This window comes from Carassius auratus, chromosome 31, assembly GCF_003368295.1.
Source record: "Carassius auratus strain Wakin chromosome 31, ASM336829v1, whole genome shotgun sequence".
In the NCBI taxonomy this organism is placed as follows: domain Eukaryota; kingdom Metazoa; phylum Chordata; class Actinopteri; order Cypriniformes; family Cyprinidae; genus Carassius; species Carassius auratus.
This window is the reverse complement of record NC_039273.1, coordinates 27105619-27128113: the sequence shown is the minus strand read 5'-3', so window position 1 is coordinate 27128113 and position 22495 is coordinate 27105619. Positions and strand designations below refer to the sequence as shown.

At 32.9% G+C, this 22495-nt stretch overlaps 1 protein-coding gene across 7 annotated transcripts in view; it reads left to right on the top strand.

Moving 5' to 3' along the window:
• The window catches only part of LOC113051016 (triadin-like), a 35801-nt gene extending 16120 nt beyond the window's left edge, over positions 1–19681 (top strand). For 2 of the 7 annotated variants that reach the window (XM_026214598.1, XM_026214593.1), the window contains 21 exons: positions 1957–2058; positions 5375–5437; positions 6724–6819; positions 7418–7444; positions 8678–8722; positions 8812–8856; positions 8976–9020; positions 9655–9711; positions 9846–9899; positions 10031–10078; positions 10259–10309; positions 10452–10499; positions 10605–10652; positions 10814–10861; positions 10937–10972; positions 11049–11096; positions 11589–11627; positions 12148–12204; positions 13726–13746; positions 15435–15479; positions 15610–16553. In XM_026214598.1, the coding sequence (XP_026070383.1) occupies positions 1957–2058; positions 5375–5437; positions 6724–6819; positions 7418–7444; positions 8678–8722; positions 8812–8856; positions 8976–9020; positions 9655–9711; positions 9846–9899; positions 10031–10078; positions 10259–10309; positions 10452–10499; positions 10605–10652; positions 10814–10861; positions 10937–10972; positions 11049–11096; positions 11589–11627; positions 12148–12204; positions 13726–13746; positions 15435–15479; positions 15610–15779 (1193 nt within the window). In that variant the 3' untranslated portion in view covers positions 15780–16553. Of the gene's footprint in view, positions 1–1956; positions 2059–5374; positions 5438–6723; positions 6820–7417; positions 7445–8677; positions 8723–8811; positions 8857–8975; positions 9021–9654; positions 9712–9845; positions 9900–10030; positions 10079–10258; positions 10310–10451; positions 10500–10604; positions 10653–10813; positions 10862–10936; positions 10973–11048; positions 11097–11588; positions 11628–12147; positions 12205–13725; positions 13747–15434; positions 15480–15609; positions 16554–19453 lie in introns of those variants that run through there. The other 5 variants (XM_026214594.1, XM_026214596.1, XM_026214595.1 and 2 more) reach the window with 5 other exon arrangements.
• Positions 19682–22495: the final 2814 nt, after the last annotated feature.

Sequence of the window (22495 nt, the reverse complement as noted above, 5' to 3'; positions counted from 1 at the left end):
AATTAACATGAACTAAGACTTATAAATGCTGTAGAAGGATTGTTCTTGCTTAGTTCATGTTAACGAAAGTAGTTAATTCACATTAAAGGTGCTGTAGGGAACTTTTATAAAAAAAATATTTTTTACATATTTGTTAAACCTGTCATTATGTCCTGACAGTAGAATATGAGACAGATAATCTGTGAAAAAAATCAAGCTCCTCTGGCTCCTCCAAGTGGTCCTATTGCCTTTTGCCGTTACAGACCGCTCCTGGTAAGAAATCAACCAATCAGAGCTGCGGTCCATAACTTTGTTTGTGTTCAAAATGTAGAAAAATGTATATAATAAGCGAGTACACCATGACCGTGTTTTTAGCTTGTCCTGAATCACTAGGGTGCACCTATAATAAGTGTTTATATTCGGACTATTTAAGATTGCTTCGGGGATACCGCGGCGGAGTAACCCAGTACCTTTGTGATTCTTCATAGACATAAACAGAGAGAAGTAGTTCCGGCTACGATGTCCTTCCGCAAGACGCAAGCAGTTCTGTTTATTAACCGCTAGAGCGTCAAAAGTTCCCTACCGCAGCTTTAACTAATGGAACCTTATTCTAAAGTGTTACCTACAGCACAACCTACATTAATCCAGTTTCTGATAGAATGACTCTGTATGGAATTTTTTTTTTTTTTTTTGTGATTCACAAACATATAGCACTACTAGTGTAGTCTAATTCTTGAACCAATCACTCTGAGCCACATTATTTTTAGTAAATCAAAAACACACAATGAAGCCAATATAATCTGTCTTCCAAACAATTTACTCTAATACTTTGACTCTTTTTGGTGAATTTATTATGCTTTTTCATTAGAATTTTATAAAATAATGAATGGACTATTTTAACACATTTGTTTTTTTTTTAATATTGGATTGTTTTATAGCCTATATATACTGTATAAGGCCAGTTATTTGGATTGCATTTATTTATTCCTTAATAGTACAAAAAAACAGGAACTGTTAAGAAACCATAACAAGAATTGGAAGTTAGAACTCTTTATATATCCTCAAGAATTCTTTACAATTCCTATGTGTAGGTTTTCTCAATTTTAACTGAATACTTTAGTCATTTAGACATCACTTGCTATCACACAAAAATAGTTCAGTATAAGTTTCTGCTATACATATCCAAATATGCTTTTAAGAAGGGACCCCATTTGAGGTTGTGGTTGAAGTCTAATTCATGCTGAGTGGATCAAAGAACAGCAGCTGGTGCATTGCCGTTCAGCTGCCAGTGAAACAGTTAGAAAACATAAGAGACTGCTTTCGTGTCATCTGTCACCAAACACTTGTCTCGAAAAAGTTCATTCAAGGTCATCAAAGTTCTGGATGATGAATGAAAACACTGGAAAGAGATTAAGCCAATATGCACTTGCAAACGAGAGAAAATCAAAATAGGTTATTGTAGCTAGAATGAGTAAAAAGCTAGGAATAGTGGTTATAGTCATAGTTTTAGCTGGAGCAACACATAAAGTTAATGGTAAGTTATGCATACTGCCTATACCTTTTGCTTTTTACTTAGGTAGTCAAACAAAGGGCAGCTTGACTAACTTAATTTATCTGATTCGCTAATTGCCTTTGCACAAAGCCAAACCACCTGTTCCATCTCCTAACTCACCGCTGATGATGCAAATGCAATCTGAAGGATCAGTCTCAGTAGAATAATTGAAAAAAAAAAAAGATTCTATTTGCAAATTAAATCTGATTATATCTCTTTGTCAAACGCTAATGCAATCTAGCCACCAACAAAGGGGACATTTTAGCTCCCGCCAAAATCACTTGGAAGAGTCCAAGAATAATAGGTCAAGGGAAAATGAATTTTTACTGTTTACTAAAGGTTGGAAAGACTTTGAAACAAAGTCATGCATACTTCTTGTGATCTATCCGGTGAGCTTTATAAATATGTTTGCTTTCCTTTCAAAGACATAACAACCCTGAAAGAAGAGGAGAAAGATGAAAAGGATGAAAGCGCAGAGGAGGCGGAAATCGCTGAAAAAGCACCAGAACCAGAACCGGTCCCTAAAGGTAACAAACATAGCAACAGTTTGCTTGCATGAAGCATATAAAATGAACCAGAATTAAAATGAGAATATCATGCCAACACTAATGAGCTCCAAGGTCTCACTAAGGAGCTCAAAAACTGTGGAGGAGTGGTGTTCTACAACAGGCAGAAGTCTGATGGAGGTGGATGATGGGAGAAGAGGGCAAGTGTGTGTGTGGCTGTGGATGTGAGGGTTGAGCAGACCCTTAGGCCTTAAACTTTGATCTCCAACGACTTCCTTATAGCTATTTTTCCCCATCTACTTCACAGCATTAGGATGATGTTGGTGTGTGTCTAGTTGCTTGATGTTCTGCACTGCTGCACTCTCAGAAAAAAAAGGTACAAAAGCTATCACCTGGGAAATATCTTTTCAAAAGGTACAATTTGTAAATTTTTAGGTACAAATATGTACACTTCAGGTGTTAATACTTACCTTTAAGGAACTAATATGCACCCTTTAGGTACAAAGGTGTACCCTTTGAAAAGGTACCGCCACAGTGACATATTTTGTACCTTGTTTTTCTGTGTGTATAAAAAGACAAAAATTAGACTCAGTTATAGATCAAAGGGGTCTGGCCTCATTTATTATATCCTTGACTGTTATTAAACTGTAATGTTAAAGTGACCAATTATTGAACTTTATTTATTGAGCTGAATATTTAAGAAATGCTATGTATTATAGTTTATTTGTTTATTTATTGAATAATAATTATTCATTATTTATTAAAATATGTATTTTCAAAGATCAATTAATAATAATTTTAATTAGTATATAGGCCATGTATACAGATGTTTTTAAAAATGCACTTTCTTTCTTTCTTTCTTTCTTTCTTTCTTTCTTCAACAGTTTTTAAACAGTTCTTGAAATTAATATGTACTATTTTTAACTGAAGCCATATTTTTCATTATTTACCTAAAATACATATTTTAAAGATAATGCAAAAAAGGTGTAACCTCAGCCATGGTGAAATGAACATTATAAAAGCACAAGGATCTCTATAATATGATTTCATCCTGTGAGATGTATTCCTCCCTTTCCAATTATTCTTGTTATTTGATTTATCGATATGGTGTTGAACTAGAATTTTTCTGAATTCCTCCTGAGGGCAAAAGATCCTACTGGGTATCCGATTAAAATCTGGAGAGGAGATTGGGGATAAAGCCATGTGTGTATTGCAAGATGGAAAACTAATCCCACTCTGAGACAGTGTGTGACAGAGCAGTATCACAGACTCACAGATGAGTTCAGAGTACTGACTGCTGCTGCTTCTGTCTGGGAACAACAGAATGAAGTGTACTTGTGCCTGTAGAGACAACAGTGGAACATGGTGAGACTGTGGTTACACACAGTGCAGAGAACTGATACTTATACAGAGAGATTCAAATAAATTTCAAAAAGGAGAAAAGCTCTCTAAACTGTCAATTCAAGCGCACCCTATAACAAACGTAACAAGTTGTTGCTAATTTTCTCTGACTTGTTACTAGGGAGTCACAACTTGGTAACTAAGGTGTTCTGAGATGCTGTAAACAAAATTATATTTTGTTATAAAGCTGTTCTTATTTTTTTCAGTTAAAGTCAGTTCATTGCTGATTCAGTGATGTTCTCATCCAGCTCAGTTCAGTTTTCTCCTAATTGTGTCTGTGCAAACAAGTCGATAATATCGGCAGATATAAAGTGTCCCCAAATAAGTGAGCCAAAAAAATCAACAGTGGCAAGGAACCCAAACTTCTTATTTGACAGAAACGGAGATAAAAACCTTGGGAGAAACCAGGTTTAGTCATGGGGCCAGTTCTCCTCTGGCCAGATGAACCAAACATGGTGTGGTTTAGTTCAAGGCAGCATCAGAAGTCAGAACGTGGACTGGCATCACTCAAAACATCCATCCAGTGAAGATTGGAGTACATCACATGGTGAAAGAGTCAAAGCTGGGCACAGGGTCTATGCAGAGGACCTGGTTCTCATGGTCTTTGCTGAGGATTTTTGCCCAAAAATGGTAGATTGGTCTTAACAACCTTAGCAGCCATTCTGAAGACCAGGCAACTGTGTAGCAATCATGAAGATAAAAAAATTGCTCAAGTAAGCCTTAACAATTTATAATAAGATTATTTACATTTTTAGGCAAGGATTTGTCAAGACAACATTCGAAATTTGTTCAGAGTTTGTTTTCACCTTCATTGATTTTGCAGCAACATATTGATTTGCATTCAATCTCCTGCTGTTTGTGCACTGGACAGATTAAAAATGTATGTCAAGTTTGGGGGCATTTATGCACACTGAATATAATATGGCTCATGCAGATCTCAAGTTGACCTTTACCTTTATGAAGTGAAAGGAAATCATTTTATTTTTCAGACATGCCTTCATTAAATTTCCACAGCAACATCTCTGATCACTACAAATTTTATTTTATTTAATTACATTTTTATACAAAACAATGTATAATTCAGTATTCATTACACAATAAAGTGTGTAATTATTACTCAGTAAATAAATGGCAGCAATACAATCTGATTATAATATGTTCAGTGTATACATTGGCTCTATCATATATATATATATATATATATATATATATATATATATATATATATATATATATATATATATATATATATATATATATATGTTTTTTTTTTTTTTTTTTTTTTTTTTTTTTTACAAAAGAGTGTATAATCCAGTATTCAGTAAATGTGTGTGCTTGCTTTGGCCCCATCATCAAGCAATATTTGGGAGTCTTTTTCCACCCGTTTCATGTCCAAAGATATCCCAGGATTGTATCATGCTGATCTGTTTCATTGACAAGGCTACCTCAAATAGATCTGACTTGTTTTTGACTTTACTATTTTGTACTTTAGTTCTTTAAAATGTTGTGCTCTGCAGAAAATTACAGCAATAACAACACCCCATTCCATTTACTACAGAGCGTACGCCAGAAAAATGAGAATCTCGGCCTTGCCTGCAGGCAAGCAGCAGATACTCTATCATTCCTCTATCAAGAACATCATTAGATATGTTTCACACAACAGAATAAATCCCTGCTGAGAGAAAGACTCCTGCTGCTAGGCGAGAGAGCAAAAATGTGGGACTTGAAGAGATCCATTTTGACCCATGGGGTTGAACAGTCCGCACAGAAAGCACAAATAAAGCACAAAAAGATCTGAACATCAAAGTTGACATTGTGTGGATGTATGTGTGTGTGTGTGTGTGAACAAGTACATGTCAGTGTCTTTTGTCTTTCTATTTTCTTTCTGGGCTGTAAGACTCACCTTTTGTTTTGTTTGCTTTATTTCTTAAAACAGCGGCAGCCAAGGAAGCGAAAGAAAAAGAAGCAGAGGAGCCTGTGGCAGAGGCTGAAAAAGAAGGTCAGTACATAATTAAAGTGCTGCTGTTGTCTCCAAATAGAGAAACTTTTTTATTTTATTTTATTTTATTTAAAAAGAAGGTCAGAGCAAAATTACAGTTTAAGTGCTACTACTGTCTCTAAATACGCATCTTATTTCACATTACATTTTTTATCCTATTTAATTTTTTATTTAAAAAAATGCAAATGCAAATTTACACAAATGTAATATATGAAGTTTCAATGGCAAATCAAAGTTATAGTCATATCTTATATATCCATAGTCATATCCTATAATATCCTACTTTACGCCTTTCAATGCCCCTGCTGATCTTAATAATCAGAAAAGAGTAAATGCATTTTGTTAGCTAATAAACTTTAGCACCAAAGGTCAGTGAGAAAACAGAGGAAGAAAGAATGCATGCTGTTTTAATAACATATATCATGTTCTCAGCTGCAGCGTTGAGTGATATCAAAAATGGCATTAGCATTTAAGGTTAAAGACATTTTGAATGACCCCCCCCCCGCCCCTATAATTCCCAGCGAGCATGTAAATAACATTATTCTAAGAGACTTTCTTGGAATTCTTGCATCCGCTTAAAACATTTCCCTTCTTCTCAGCCATTATCTTCAGATTTGTTGTTACTGTTAATCTCCGTTTGTTGGTGAGGTTGTCAACCTGTTTTTATTTTTAGCTGGCGTCCTTCTTGTTAAAATAATCCAATCTCTTTACTGACAGGGTGGCATTTAATCCAAAATTTGTCACATTAATTCTGGCAAAATTATGCAATCCAAATTTATAATGAAGGTGTCATATTTGTATCCTGTGATTTACTACCACCACTCTAAAAATTAATTTCAGTAATAACATTTTGATTTATGGATGTAAAATCTGGAATTGGCCTCTGATGTCATAAGCACATTATGGGTTTTAAAGATAATGACACTAATATATTCATCAGTAGAAGACATTTATCCTCGTGTTTAGCTGCCAATGTGATCTTTATCACCCTGTGTTGATTTAAACAAGGCTAATCTAATACATCTCTCATTAGTTTGTCTGTTTTTGAACAGTTTCACATTATTTTATGTACATCATAATAATTTTCAGATTTAGTATATTTTTTTGTGACTGATTCGATTTTTTTTTTTTTTTCGAATAAGTCTGAGGGTGCCTCCAAAAAAAAAGATTTAGATTACCCAAACGAACTGAACCCTGACACCAAACGAACCCGTGTGTGCACAAAAAATGCTCATTTGGAAGTCCTTAAAAATTACACTCACAATTTTTCATTTGTTTGTATCCAGACAAACACAAAGAGGCCTCTGCCTGTCCTTGTATGCATTCAGTAATACCTAAAGAGCCTCAAAAAGCCCAAGACACTAAACCAAAGGAAGAAAAAGGTATTTGGTATTGACTCGCAAGGTCAATATCATGCATGTTGTTTTAAAATATAATAAACAAAAGCCTGGGCATATTCTATTGCATTCTAGAGCCATTCTATAGCAAATTACACTGGCTCATGGATCAACTGTAGATCTAGTTAGAGAAATGGAATCTTGTGATTATGTTCTAACAAATATTGTGAGCTTTTCATGCAAAAATAACTGATATTCTGTATTTTGAACATGCAATAAAATATAATCACTGATTGGTGAATGATGTGTACCTAAAAACACATTTGCACCAGTGGTATAGAAGTGACTGAAGACGTGGATGTCTCCGTACTTTAAACTCATACCATCCTGCTTTCTACTGTGCTTACAGGATAGCATATAAAAAAAAAGATTCAAGATTAAGTTTTGTTTCTCTTCCTAACAATTTGCTGAAATTGCTAGGCAAAGTTTTTGCCACTAATGGATCAGCAAAGCCATGTTTGGTGGTTTGCATTGTTGTTTAGAGAAATCCACTCATATTCGCCATCTAGTGTAATGATAAATTAAAGTGCTACATTAATTGTCACTCATTGTCCTTTTTTCCTTTTTTCTTTGTTTCTTCCAGCTGAACCTGAGAAAGAAAAGAAAAGAGGTGTGTTTATTCAATAATATTACTGAACAAAATGTTATTGCCGCTGATATATATATATATATATATATATATATATATATATATATATATATATATATATATATATATCAACTGCAAGAAGTTAATAATAGATACTTTAGAAAATAGTTACATATGCATTTATTATATAAAGTATGTTTTCTTTGAGTATCATGGATTATGCTTGGCCAAGTAAATTATCTTTTTTTCAATAACAAACTACACACATTATTTAATCTTAGACATGGGACCACATATTTTTATACAACAGATCTATGAACATAAGTTAATAACAAGTAACTTGTATTTTATATCAGATATGGTCTGTTAGTTTGTTTAATTTTGTTCATCGAAGCGATAGCTTTGCAAGTTAATTTTTCAAATCATTTTAGAATAATGAAAAATATACAATGATCTCATCTATATAATAACATAGTAATCTGTTTTACAGGACATCACTGAGGATCTTATATCAGTAAAATAGTTGTATTTTTTTGACAAACACAATAGTGCCCCCTGGTGCATAATAATTAATGCAGATTTTGTTTTGTTTTTGTTTTTAAATCGAAACCCCAGCCTTAAGAAATACTAAAGATAGTATTTCCACTCTAATATGCTTATTTGTATAATCAATTTGCAACAACAATCATGACTGCTGATACAGCTGATACACTGACAACAAACACTGGCAAAGTGTTTATATATATATTAATAGTTTATAGTATCAGTGATTTAGTCAACATGAAGTGCTTCAGTTTTCAGCTCTCTCTAAACAAAGCAGTTTAGCTTGATTCATGTCATGTCTCTAGTAAATTAGTATAAAAATCTATTGATAAATCATATTGATGTGCTTTAAAAGATTGTTCTGTTATTTTAACAAAATGGTTAAAATAGTCTAATTAATAATGCAATAAAATATAAAAAATCAAATAATTGTGAGCCAACGGCATTATGGGACATTTCATGCCAAAATCCACTTTAGAAAATGTATTTATTCCTAAATTCAATTTTGATTTGTTTATTTCCACATTTAGTAAAATGACAAATATATATTTCCAATTAGATGTCTTTCATGGTGCATTTGACACAGTGTTTTAATTTTGCCAGCAAACACTGTATATTTTTACAATCATTTTCAGCTGACTAAATTTCTGGCAACAAATTTGGAGATAATCATACTAATTTTATATTGTTTATTGTGTTTTCCATCTCCAGAAGCTGAGACTAAGAGAAGGGAACCCCTGCTTAAAGAGAGGAAAGGTCCAATAGCCCTCTTAACATCAGAGTTATTGTTTTTTTTATTGAATATTGTACTAAAATTAACTTCATAACTAATATTTGCTCATCAGAAAAAGAGTCTCCAGTAAGAACAAGACTAGAAAAAGCAAAGAAAGGTGCAAAAGAAAAAGCACAATGTGTGCCTGCTTTATCATCAAGCCCTGAATGACATTTTTCAAATGACTTTATAATCTTTGAAATTAATACTGACTCAAATTTGCTTTCTGCTTCACAGCTCCAAAAGCAAAGACAGCGGCTGTCAACATACCCAAAAAGAGAAGTAAATCCACATGATCTGACCATACTTTACTTCTTTAAAGGGATAGTTCATCAATAAATGAAAGTCCTGTCATCATGTCTTCACACATTTTGCTAAATTTTCACATGCTGTTTTCCATAAAACACACATTAATGGCAAACAGGAACTTTTCAAACTCAACCTATATGGTAAAATAATAATAATAATAATAATAATAATAATAATAATAATAATAATAATAATAATAATAATAATAATATTAAATAAAAAACATACAAGTTATCCATGTAAGTTGTGAGCAATATTACAGATCTTCTGCAACTTTAAACATGCACATATTCAAATCACACAAGTTTGAACTACCAGTGAGGAAGATTAAGAGTGTCAAACAACTTATGATTTCAGGATACTTTATGTCAGGCCCTGGTCAAAATTTATTTTCATTACATGAAAAAAAGAGTAGCATGAACATACTGCTTAACATCTTCTTTTGTGTTCTACAGAAGAAAGAAATCATACAGGTTTTGATCAATGAGGAAATGATGACAGATTTTTCATTTTTGGCTGAACTTCTAAGTTGATGTCAAATTTAAAAATTCCATTTGATTTAACTATATGACAGCAGTGCTCTCCCTTTCCCTTTTCCTAATAACAGGATCTCGAGCCTCAGAGGATGTGGAAGTGTCAGCTGCTCCAGCTCTGATACAGGATCGTGAGTGCAACTCATATCCTTGTGACTTTTTAATATGTGTTACATTCACATTATGCAAAAAGACAGCATCAGTAACACACAATCTACAGTCTGGTGTAACTCTGAATCTTTCTTTTCACAATCCGGTGAAACAGTTCCTATGTGCCGACCAACACCTGTGTACTGCCCAGCGCCCCCTGGCTGGTATGGTGAGTAATGCAGCCACTCATAATTACTGTTGTGATGTACTAGGTGTACTTTACACACAACACCTTTAAATTTAAACAAACCAAAAATATTCCTTAAAGCCCTGAAATCTACTTTATCTTTTATCTTACAGTGCATCATATAGTTACAAGTAGCCCATTACCACCATCCGATATTCCAGGTATTCAAAACTATTTTAATTTAAATCCATTCATAAAATAATTAACATATTATTGCTTACTAAATAGTGTGTCTGTCAATGAAAAAAAGAAATAATAAAAACAAAAAAATGTCAATTTCAGTGAAAGTGCAGTATGTTTCCTAGAAATATATTTTTAACAATAGTTACTGTGTTTTTCAGAATCAGAAGTTCAAATTTCAACAACTAATCAAGCTCCTACTCTACTGAAAGGTGTTTATCCTGCAATATATTATTAATTTAATTCTATGTGACAATAATTTTGTTTTTGTATTTTTCTTTTTCTTCTTCTTCTTCTTTTTTTTTATTTTTTATATTTTTTTTTTTCTTTGAATGAATGTTTCCTTTGCTTAAGAACCAGAAGCTGCTTTGGCAAAACCAAAACAAGCCACTAAAAAGAAAGGTATATTGTAGTAATTTGTTTTGTGCCAATAGTAAGAATGTATTATAGTTTATAGTTATGTTAACAGACCCGAAGCAAGTAATAACCTTTGACCTCCAATTTCAGAACCAGCAGTGCCTAAAGAAAAAGCCAAAGTAGCTCCTACAAAGAAGGGTGAGATCCAATTTAAATTAAATGAAATGAAAGGCAATATTAAAATTAAATTTTGGAGAAGATGCTGATTTGTCATTATTATAACAACTTTGTTATACATTTTATATTTGAATTTGTGCATCCCTATTTGATTTTATACATTTGTACTGTATGTCTTAAAGACCCCACAGTTACTAAAGCCAAAGCAAAACCTTCAGTGGCAAAGAAAGGTAAGAATAATAGAAAAATGATGGCTAAATTTAGATTTTAGTTTCATACTGAATAAATCCTTTTCTATTATTTAGAGCCAACAGCTGTGAAAGAGAAGTCTAAAAGGACAGGTAATTATGGTTCCGGAACTGACTTGGAAGTAGTTTTATATTAATGAGCAGTAGCTTATAATTTCATATTTTACAGAGCGAATGATCTCTAAAGAAAAGGCTAAACCTATCTCTACTAAGAAAGGTACATATTGTTGTTGTATTTTATTTGTATTATTCCCTTTAATACTCACAGAAAGAGGTTCAACTGTATCCTATTCTGGGTGTTTTGAAATTGATAACATTTTTCACACTGGATGATATTTGTTTGCTTCTAGTGCCTGCTAGCCGCACCGTTAGCAATGTCAACGAGTAAATGTAATGTTGCTTGGAGTAAATGTAATTGTCCCTGCTACTTGTTAGCTGAATTCCACATTGCACATTATTTTTGCTTATCAGTTGCATCTAGATTGGCACACATGGACAATGATTTGTTGTTGTATGCTTTTTTCCACTTGCCATTTTGTTTATTTGATGCCATAAAATCCCTGTGGTCATACAGTCAGAGCAACAGTCTTATGAAACATGGTGTCTTTAAGATGTGCAGTATGATTTTGATAAATATCGAACAATATTTGATTATTTCATAATCAATTCAATAACAATATACTCTTTTTTTGTGCCCATACATTGGAAGAAGAGAAAGCTGGAAAAGAAGTGAAGCCCAAAGCAGAGGGTATGTTATTTTATTGTATAGAATTTCAGTAATAGTTTTACTAGTGCTCATATTTAAGGGTTAGGGGTTTAAACAACCCCCTAATATTAAATATTAAACTACTGAAGTCTTATTTTATTAGTAGTAATAATAAGGATTGCAATCTTGCTCTGAATGTGTTGAAGACACTTTTGTTCTAGTGAATATTTCAGTCAGTAGTCCTCCAAACAACAAATACATTCGATTAATGATGTTGTCAATCTTAAGTGATAGGTCACTGCATTTTAGATTGCTAATGGATTGTATAGAATTATTGCATGCAATACTTCATGACTTCTTGACAGGAAACCAGTACACAATATTTATGTGCTTTTTAACTCCTTGACATCCTGTAAAGGGCTAAAGTTAGTAAATCCTGTTTACAGTAACATGACAAAAAGTAAAAGTGATAAAGTGGTGTTATATATAAATATATATATATATATTGTATACTGTATACTATATCATCAGTGTAATATGATTGATTATGTTTGATCATTAGTCAAAAAGAAGGCTGCACCAACACCGAGAGTCAATCAAGCCACTGAAGAAGTTGTGGGTAAGTTTTAATGATTATCATAAAAGTCTGATAGCCATCTCTGTAACTTTGAATATCGCCCCTAAAAGAGAGAAAATATCTTTGGTTTCCATTGCTAACAAGTGTAAAACTGGATCAGAAGTTCTCACACATTTTTATTCTTGACAGCTCAAAGCACAAAATAGACAGGCATGGCAAAATATTGAGGAATTGTTTTTATATTAATTTCCCAATGGATGCTTTGTGTTTTGAAAACTGGTACACAGTTTCTTTGTTTTCACTGAGAACTCACTGCAAGGTGGATCAAGTCAGCAAAAAATTAATAAATAATAAAATCTTGCTATAGACTTCAGTTGGCACAAGAAAATTAGATCTGTCAGGTTATGTAACTTCAGATGAAGCCATTAGAGAATTTCTCGATTTTGTGACAGGAAGTGTACCTTTCATGTTCTTCTCCATAACTATGTAATCACAAAACTGCGCATGTGTTCCAGACACCTTAAGAATAGAAATAACTCTATTCCTAAGGTGTTGTTTCACCTCCAGGAACACAGGTTCCCAGGTATGAAGCAGTCTGTGCGTCTTCTTTAAAAACTAGTGCTGACTATTTAGACAGCATTTTAAAGAGATAAGTTGACCAAAAAAAAAAAAAAAAAAAACAATATATATATATATATATATATATATATATATAGCCTATATATTTAAATTATTATTATTATTATTTTTTTGGTCAACTTATCTATTTAAAATGTTGTCTAAATATTGTATATGATTTTTTTTCATCCTCATGTCATCTGAGTTGAACTCAAGAACTGGAAATTTGTTATGTGAACTGGATCAGCTATTTAATTTCAACAGTCAGGCTCAAAAGAATAAACTTGTATTTTTAGTGATATTATATTATATTATATTATATTATATTATATTATATTATATTATATTATATTATATTATATTATATTATATTATATTATATTATATTATATATTCCTTTATTTCACAAAATAGGAACATATTTAGTGATTTTTTTTTTTTATATTTATTATAACATCACAAAATATATAGGCCTAAATTTAAGATTCATGTATTTGAATTGCTTATAACATTTCCACCCATTTTGATTACACATTTAACTAATACATAAACTAATAAACTTAAAAGCATATTTTTCAGTCATACATCAATGAAAAAGGGTGAGAAACTGTAAAAATGACTGCACTAAATATAATGGCATAGTTTATTATTAAATATTTGCATCTACATTTGATATTAATTAATAATTATGTTTTCAAAAGACATTTATTCAAATTGGTAAAACAAACAATTATTCTGTTAGAAAGTATTAACATGGTAAAATATGGCTAGCTGTAGGTGTAGCTGTCTCTTCTGAAGTTCTATTTTAGTTAGAATGCTGCCTAATAACGCAGTGAGAAATCTCTCTAGGTTTTGGAACAAAGCCCATGTTTTTTGCCATCGCTTTAAGGTTGATATTTGCTAACCACGATTCTGTCATTACATTTCTGACTTCAAACAAACCAGCTGAGACACCAGCACCAGCAAGTAAGTTCAGATGTTTTCTTGCATCCATGAGTTGTGAAAGAGTATGCTGTGAAGCGTTTTTTATTTATTTATTTTTTTATGTAGACTGTTTGCTTCATATATAGTAATGCTGTCCCTAATCATTCAGCAAGTCATAAGCAATAATCAAATGCACGCATTTGTGTAAGCAGGTTAAAACATCTGCAGATACATTTAGAAATGCATTGCTAAGCATTAATAGTGATAATGTGAACCTGCATATTGTAGAACTTGGGAGAACTTCAAAAACTTCCAGGTGACGCTGAGGTACAATTCCCCTTTTGATTAGATGTATTCACTTCACCATCAGTTTCAATAACTGAACCGCAATAATTCACTGGAAATCAAATAAACCACATTGTTACTATTCAAGGTTCCCACTTAAACCAGAGATTAAACTATTTTTAAACAGCATTAGTGAAATTACAAATTAAATGCTGCTATTAAAACACTAATGCTGCTGGCAGTTTGACCCTGTGAACTCCTAATGTCACTCTTCCACTTTAACACCCACCTACTGTCCTTTTTTACATAAATCACTTGACATGCTTGTTAGAGTCAAGTTTACTAACTAGTGTGCCACTTTAGTGCATGTTAAATCAGTAAAAACCCTGGGTCTTACTCAGCAACCACTTGCAGTCTGATTTAGCAAGGCACTATTCACTGGAAAGCATAATTTAATCAGTATAATTGTCTTATTTTACAGTGAACACAAAAGTATACTCAGAGAGATATAGTGACAGATCCCATTGAATTACATTACAAGCTACCAGAATTTCATAATAAGTTTTGGTCATACCGGCAACTTCACCAGATTGCAAATTTTTGCTCAGTTTGGACCTAATGTTTGAGCACCATATTCTCCTATATTATGTTATATGAGACATAAAAGCCTGATTTATCAAATAAGATATTAAATTATTATTATATTTAATAATAATATTTAGTATGAAGGCTCAATAAAATTTGTCAGACTTTAAGAAAGGTAAAAAAAAAAAAAAAGGATGATTATGAAAACAGATTATGTTAATCCGGCAAACATTCAGAAATTTTGTCTTTGGGCATGGTACACTCTGAATTTCCTCCTTTAGTTTTTGTCTATTTTCTGTTTCCTTCTGAATGCAATGCTACATTACATTGACAAATTACTTTGATCAGGACAAAGCTTTCAGTTCATCTGCGAATGCAACTTTTGTATTGTTTCATTGTTGAAATTCGCCAAGGTCTCAATGACTTTATTCACAGCCTGGTTTTCATCCATTTAAAATAACTTTTGAAGGCCGCTTATACTTTAAAATTCAAGTCTTTGACTCTGCCTAAATGGGTATTTGCAGATATAATTTTCCTCTGAGAACTGAGCTTTGTCATGTCTCCTCATAACAACCCTGATAAATGTCACATTAACATATGTTATGTTCTAAATAGAAAGTCCTTGCCCTGTCAATTAAAAATTTGCTTCTGCATAGTATACGTACATACATACATACATACATACATACATACATACATACATACATACATACATACATACATATATATATATATATATATATATATATATATATATATATATATATATATATATATTTATATATATATATATATATATATATATATTGAAATTAGTAAAAATGTTTCTTCAATTTTTTTTTTCTAACAACTTCAATTAGAAGATCTGAAAGCAGAGGAAAATGTCACGGAGGGGAAAAAGCCAGGTAAAGATATTTGATATTTCGATAAATGTATGAATGTTGTATGAATGTTTTTAAAAGTGTTCATTTAATCAGTTTTTATTTTATTTTATTTTATTTCAGAACTGATAATCACTCATTCTTTGTATTACAGGCAAGATACCATACTTCCAGTGTGTTTTAATGAGTTCTAAATCCAGCCAGTATCCACTGCGGCCCATGTCCCCAGCTATGAGTCCAGCTATTAACCCCACCATGATGAGAGCCATGATGGAGCAGAGGGCTGCGTTACTGCATCAGAAAACCTGTGCAGCTGGCCAGTAACTGGACGACAGACCTCGTCCGGCCCTGGCAGGTGCAAACTGCTCATGAACTTCTGTAAAAACACAGTGCTGCTAGGCTCTCAAGAGCTGTCCACCTAAAACATAAGAGACTTTAACAAATAATGAGTTGAGGTCCCTGGTTTTTCAGTGAACACTCTCCATTCGTTCATAAGTGGTTTTTTTTTTTGTTTTTTTTATCTGTACGGTGGCCGAGATAGCTCAACGCGCTGCAATTTAAGAAAACACATGCAAATTGAAAAAACATCAGTAAATAAAAAAAACAAACATCATCAATTTGACAACACAATGCATATATCTAAACGTGCTGCAAAATCATCAAAACACATGCTTATAATGAAATGAGCTGCAAAATCTCATAACACATGCATATAACGAAATGCGCTTCAAAATCATCACAACACATGCATATAACGAAGTGCGCTGCAAATTCATCACAACACACGCATATAACGAAATGCGCTGCAAAATCATCACAACACATGCATATAACGAAATGCGCTGCAAAATCATCACAACACATGCATATAACGAAGTGCGCTGCAAATCCATCACAACACATGCATATAACGAAATGCGCTTCAAAATCATCACAACACATGAATATAACGAAGTGCGCTGCAAATTCATCACAACACACGCATATAACGAAATGCGCTGCAAAATCATCACAACACATGCATATAACGAAATGCGCTGCAAAATCATCACAACACATGCATATAACGAAATGCGCTGCAAAATCATCACAACACATGCATTTAACGAAATGCACTGCAAAATCATCACAACACATGCATATAACGAAATGCACTGCAAAATCATCACAACATGTGGTTTTATTAACAAAGTTCGGGAAAAGCACGATCAGATAATCATTCAATTTGGCACAGGTGCATCTCGTTTAGCTAATCATCTTAAATAGCACACAAGTGTATATATATCCAGTCTTCCTACCTCCTGTCTCACGACAGTTTTTTTTCGGCATCCCTCCTCCACCCCAACTCCTCACTTCTAATCTATTTATCCCAAATTGGGGATAGGGGGAGTTATTTGGGTTCGGGCTGTGCTCCGGGCACAGACCCCTCCCCCAGGACAGCACGCCAAAATATGCCTACTATTCGCCTTCAGATTAGATGTGAAACATGCATATAACGAAATGCGCTGCAAATCATCACAACACATGCATATAACGAAATGCGCTGCAAATCATCACAACACATGCATATAACGAAGCGTGCTGCAAATCCTTCACAACACATGCATATAACGAAGCGCGCTGCAAATCCTTCACAACACATGCATATAACGAAGCGCGCTGCAAATCCTTCACAACACATGCATATAACGAAACGCGCTACAAATCATCACAACACATGCATATAACGAAGCGTGCTGCAAATCCTTCACAACACATGCATATAACGAAGTGCGCTGCAAATCCTTCACAACACATGCATATAACGAAGCGTGCTGCAAATCCTTCACAACACATGCATATAACGAAACGCGCTACAAATCCTTCACAACACATGCATATAACGAAACGCGCTACAAATCATCACAACACATGCATATAACGAAGCGCGCTGCAAATCCTTCACAACACATGCATATTTTTAATTTAATTTTAATTAAATTTTATTAGTTTATTTGACAGGGACCGTGAGAGTTAGCTATAAAGCTAATTTACATCTGTGGTCCCTGGGCAAGGAAGATTAAAAAAAAACAATAATAATAAAAGTAAAAGAAAAAAAAGAAAAAAAGAGAAGCAATACAGACAATATAGACAATACTATCAAAACACATAAAAACAAACAAAATGTAACAAACAGTACTCGCATATAAACCAAAACACAGATATAGTTACACATTCCATGGATTAATGATCACATAATTGATTCGCCTTCAGCCAAGTTTTTTATATAACGAAACGCGCTACAAATCATCACAACACATGCTTATAACGAAGCGCGCTGCAAATCCTTCACAACACATGCATATAACGAAACACCCTGATTGCATGATTCCTTTATCTTTTGGATATGACTAGCCTAAATAAGCTTAATAATTACCAGATTAAATGTAAAACGTTACTTAAGATGGCTAACTTTAACATCCTCAGCTAAATATAATTTCAAGGTTAATGACATTTTTTTTGCAATGCTTCATTAATTGTTTCTTAATGTGCATGTGCTGTGAGGATTTGCAGTGCATTTCGTTATTTACATGTGTTGTGATGATTTGCAGTGGGTTTCGTTAAATGCATGTGTTGTAGTGTGTTTCGTTAAATGCTTGTGTTGTGATGATAGTAAGGAAGATGTTTTCTATATCTGCAGGTGTTTTTTTCAGTTTGCTTGTGTTTTCTTAAGTTACAGAGTTTTGAGCTTTCTTGGCCACCGTAAATCTGATCAGTTACATAATTTTGACAAATAAAGAATATGCAATTACAAATTAATTATAATGTACATTTTGGAATATATTTAATGCATAAACACCTGTCAAATAAATGTTGTGTTACTGTGTAGATTTACTTTTCTTTCTTTTTTTTTTGAGATCTTAAATCATCTGTTTACAATTTATTTTTATTTATTTATTTATTTATTTTGCAGAATCTGATGTTTTTTCTTATTGTACATGACACTAGCGGTGAAGCAAATTTAGGACTCGTTAAATGATTTAAATGTTGCTCTAAATATTAATTTATTTATTTTTCTATGTCTGATTATATGATCCCATTACGGAAATAAGTCAAACAGCACACATTCACTAAAGGCCTTATCTTTTAGCCCAGGCCATTTCCTTTGACTCACTGGTAATGAGATTATGTGTAGAGCGTCTGGGTTCTACCAGGGTCTGCGGTCTCTCTGCATTTGTATGCATGACCATTAGAAAACAGGAGGACGCCATTTGGACCGAATCCGATTTCTATCTTAACCAATGAAAAGAGCTTGCATGCTTACAGAATCGAAAGAGACATTAAGAAATGAAAGCACACAAAAGCCTACAGCCTCTAAATAATGAAAGGCTAGCATATTACTTGACTGAGACTTTTCTATTATCTCTTTAGTTAATTGAAAACCCTTATTGAAAGTTATTAGATTTATGGTAGCAAATTGAATTGTGTATGAATACATAAAATCTAACTTTTCATGTACAGATAAAACCCAAAGCAACTGTGCTACTTGTATAAAATTAAAGTATACAGTAAATACAGTGTTTACAGTCTTTGTCCACCATGCCATAGTTGCCATAGATAAAACACCAAGAGATGCTAACATCTGGTCATGTTTGCATTTGTTTTCCATCACTGGCCATAATTCTAATCTTGAAGTCAGGATTAGGCATAAATTAGTCTTCAGAATCATTCATACATATGAAAACTGGCTTATAATTGAATAAATAGCTACAACCATGTCTTTGTGGCAGTTTTTTTTTAAGTTTATTACAAGACTTCAGCACTTCTATGCCTTAGAAATGGTTGTTGAAAGAAAATATGCTACTAAATTCAACATATTTTGTGAGAATTATGTGTCAAATATTGTGGCACTATTTTTAAGAAACAAATACTGGATTTCATTCAGCAAATATGATGGCAATGCAATGTAATAATATTAATTACTTAATATTTGACAAAACAATTCTTGTCATTAACAGAAATGGGCAGACCCCTTGCAGTCCCACTGTTGAAGACTCCTGACCTAGACAGTCATCAAACAGTATTTTATTGTAAAATATAGTAGTATAATAAAAGAGATATATGTGTATAACATTTGACTTTGCTTCGACCAACAGTGATTTTCTAGATGATGATCTAAGATCACTGTTAATTCTTGTTCCTGTAACATATTGCACTGTTGAGTGCAAATATTGTGGGTATGAGAGTTTCAACCAGGAAAAAACATTGTCTTATTCAAGAACACACTAGCGTATGATCTTTATTTTCAGTAACTTAAGGATTGGAACAACCTAAATATGTCCTTGAATATATTCTCATCATCCACTGCAGTGGAAAAAAATCAAAATGACAAGAACAAGAGTGAACAGCCGGACGCATCTTGAGTGCTGCTGTGCATATGGGCTGCATATGGTCGTAAGACTGCATAATGTTTCTACTCTATGCAATAACTGCAGCAGAAAGCTGTTTCTCTTTAATCAGGACATATTGAGAAAGGTAGATGTAGCTGTCTGACTTTGAACAGAGAAGTAGGCCAGAGAAAAAATCTCACTTTGAAGTTGCTACATATGTAGAGCCGAGAGGATGTCAACTGAACTGGATATTCCTAAAATTTATATATGAATGAACAATACAAATATCAATGACACTGTCTGAAAAATGCACAAGATAGATGTAATTGTTGTCTGATTTGGAGAAAAATCACTGTCTTACTGTAAATAAGAGACAGTTTACAGTAAGAACGCAATGTTTACGAGATGGAACCTCAGCTGTTGATTCTTAGATGACTTCGCGTACTATAGATGTATACATTCATTTTTAGGGCTTTCAGAACTTTAAGAGGTGATAGTTGTTGCTCCTATTTATTTAAACAGTGACAATGTCCGTTTCTGAGGTGCTAAATAGCTTGCTAGGTTGTATTTCAATCGAGGCTGCTAAATTGTCTTTCCTTCATAAATCTTGCACTGATGACATGACATGAGGATGGATACCTAAAACTTGTCACCCTTGTTAAGGCTTGCTGTGTGTTTATCTTATGAAAGGATAGATTAGTTTTCCTTCATAAAGTAGATAAATGGGATTTTGTGGTTTGATTTAGCAGTTTTATGTCAGATTGTGCCATTATTTATCATCACATCACAAAGACCTAATTCACAGTTTTAAATATGTGAAACTGTCATGTTCTTATGAATGTTGAATAAGATCTGTCAGTGGAACAAAAGGAAATTTGTGACTAAACCATTGTTGCTTTTATCTTTCATTCACATCATGCTAGATTTTATCTTGGAGTGGGCAAAAGTCTGATAATAAAGTAATTACTTTGTGCAAATTGTCTGTGACAGAATTGTTTTTTTTTTATTCATTTGGGTGAATTTTTGTTTTTGCATAAATATGTGTCAAGCCAAATATGTGAAAGCAATTATAAATAAAAGAAGCGGTCTGTGCAATTCAGTCTACTAAAGTTTTGTTATGAATTAAATATCAGAGTATTTTCTATGTTGAGCATGAACTCTAGGAAAAGAATATATACAGTATATATATATATATATATATATATATATATATATATATATATATATATATATATATATATATATATATATATACAGTGATAATTTGTTACATTTCTGGCTCTAGAACCTTACTTATTGCTCACAGAAAATATAAGAGCACAAATGAACCATTACAGAATATTAGAAGCAAGTGATATCCTGTTTTTCTAAATGTTGTTTTTGACAATTTAATGTATTTTCAGTTTTCCACGTACAACAAAAATATCAATATATCTTAAATATATAAAAAAAACTGTTGTGAAGATGTGTTTAGTCAGCAAAAAAATGGAAACTAAATGGTTAGTTTACTCGCTACACATTAGCTCAAATGCAAATACTTTTCAGAGTGTATTTAGTGTTCTTTTTTTCTAAAGTTTGGTATAAACTGTGTTTTCCTAGCATGCTGCTACTATGACCAAAGCTAGCTGATGTGATCCTGATTTTTTGGTCTTAAAAAAATGTAAAAAGTACCTTACTTTGCAAGACTGAAACCCAGCTGTCAAAACTTCAGAGGAAAGAGTACAACACAGGATATTCATTAAAAAACTTTTTTCACATATTAATAAGCTCCAAGTACAGTAGCTATACTTTCAGTCAACCCTTCCATAACATGGGCTGGTTTCAGAATAACATACTAGCATACATGCTACATGCATTGCAGAGATAGAGTAGTATGCTAATATGTTATTCAGAATTAAGACTCTTCCCCTGTATTTAGCAAATCTAGTATTCCAAATATCTTTTTTTTTTTCTTCACAGTAGCAGTTGAAACCTTTTTTGCTCTGTGTTCTTATTAACTTTTAACTATATTTTAAGCTATATGCACTTCACACAGCTGTTAATAAACATCCTGGACTAACAATTGTGAACTTTCTCTGGTTTCTTATGAGATTACATGGCCACTGTCTGGACACCATTAGTAGGGCCATTCATATTTTTAACTGAATCTAATCTGCTCAGGAGAAGCTGGTGAATAAATTCTGACTTTGCTGCTGTAATGCCCTCTAGCCTGCCCTCTTTAAACCCTCATCTGTTAAGAGCAACATAAAACGGGTCCACTATTTTAAGCCAAATTCTCTATGGCAGCCTGGCTATAAAAAATTCAGAATCTAAGCCAAGGTTCTGGATTCTAGGCCTCAGTCTGGATAAGTAGTGTGGCTCAAGCAGGTCACATCAGCTGATGAGTGAAGATATCTGGGTCAGCCAGATAACTACATGATTGCAATGTGCTCTATCCTGAGCGCCTCTATATAAATAATTCAGAAAGGGGTGGGACTTTTTTTTTTTTACTATATGGAAAACCAGAGCATAGAGTGACAGAGTGACAATTATAGTACATATACTCTTAAGTATATGTTTGCAAATCTTCCTTCAAATAATCATAAATATATATAATAATAATAATAATAAATCAGAAATAGAGTAAAAAGGTAATATTGGTAAATAAAAATACAACATAACATAATCATT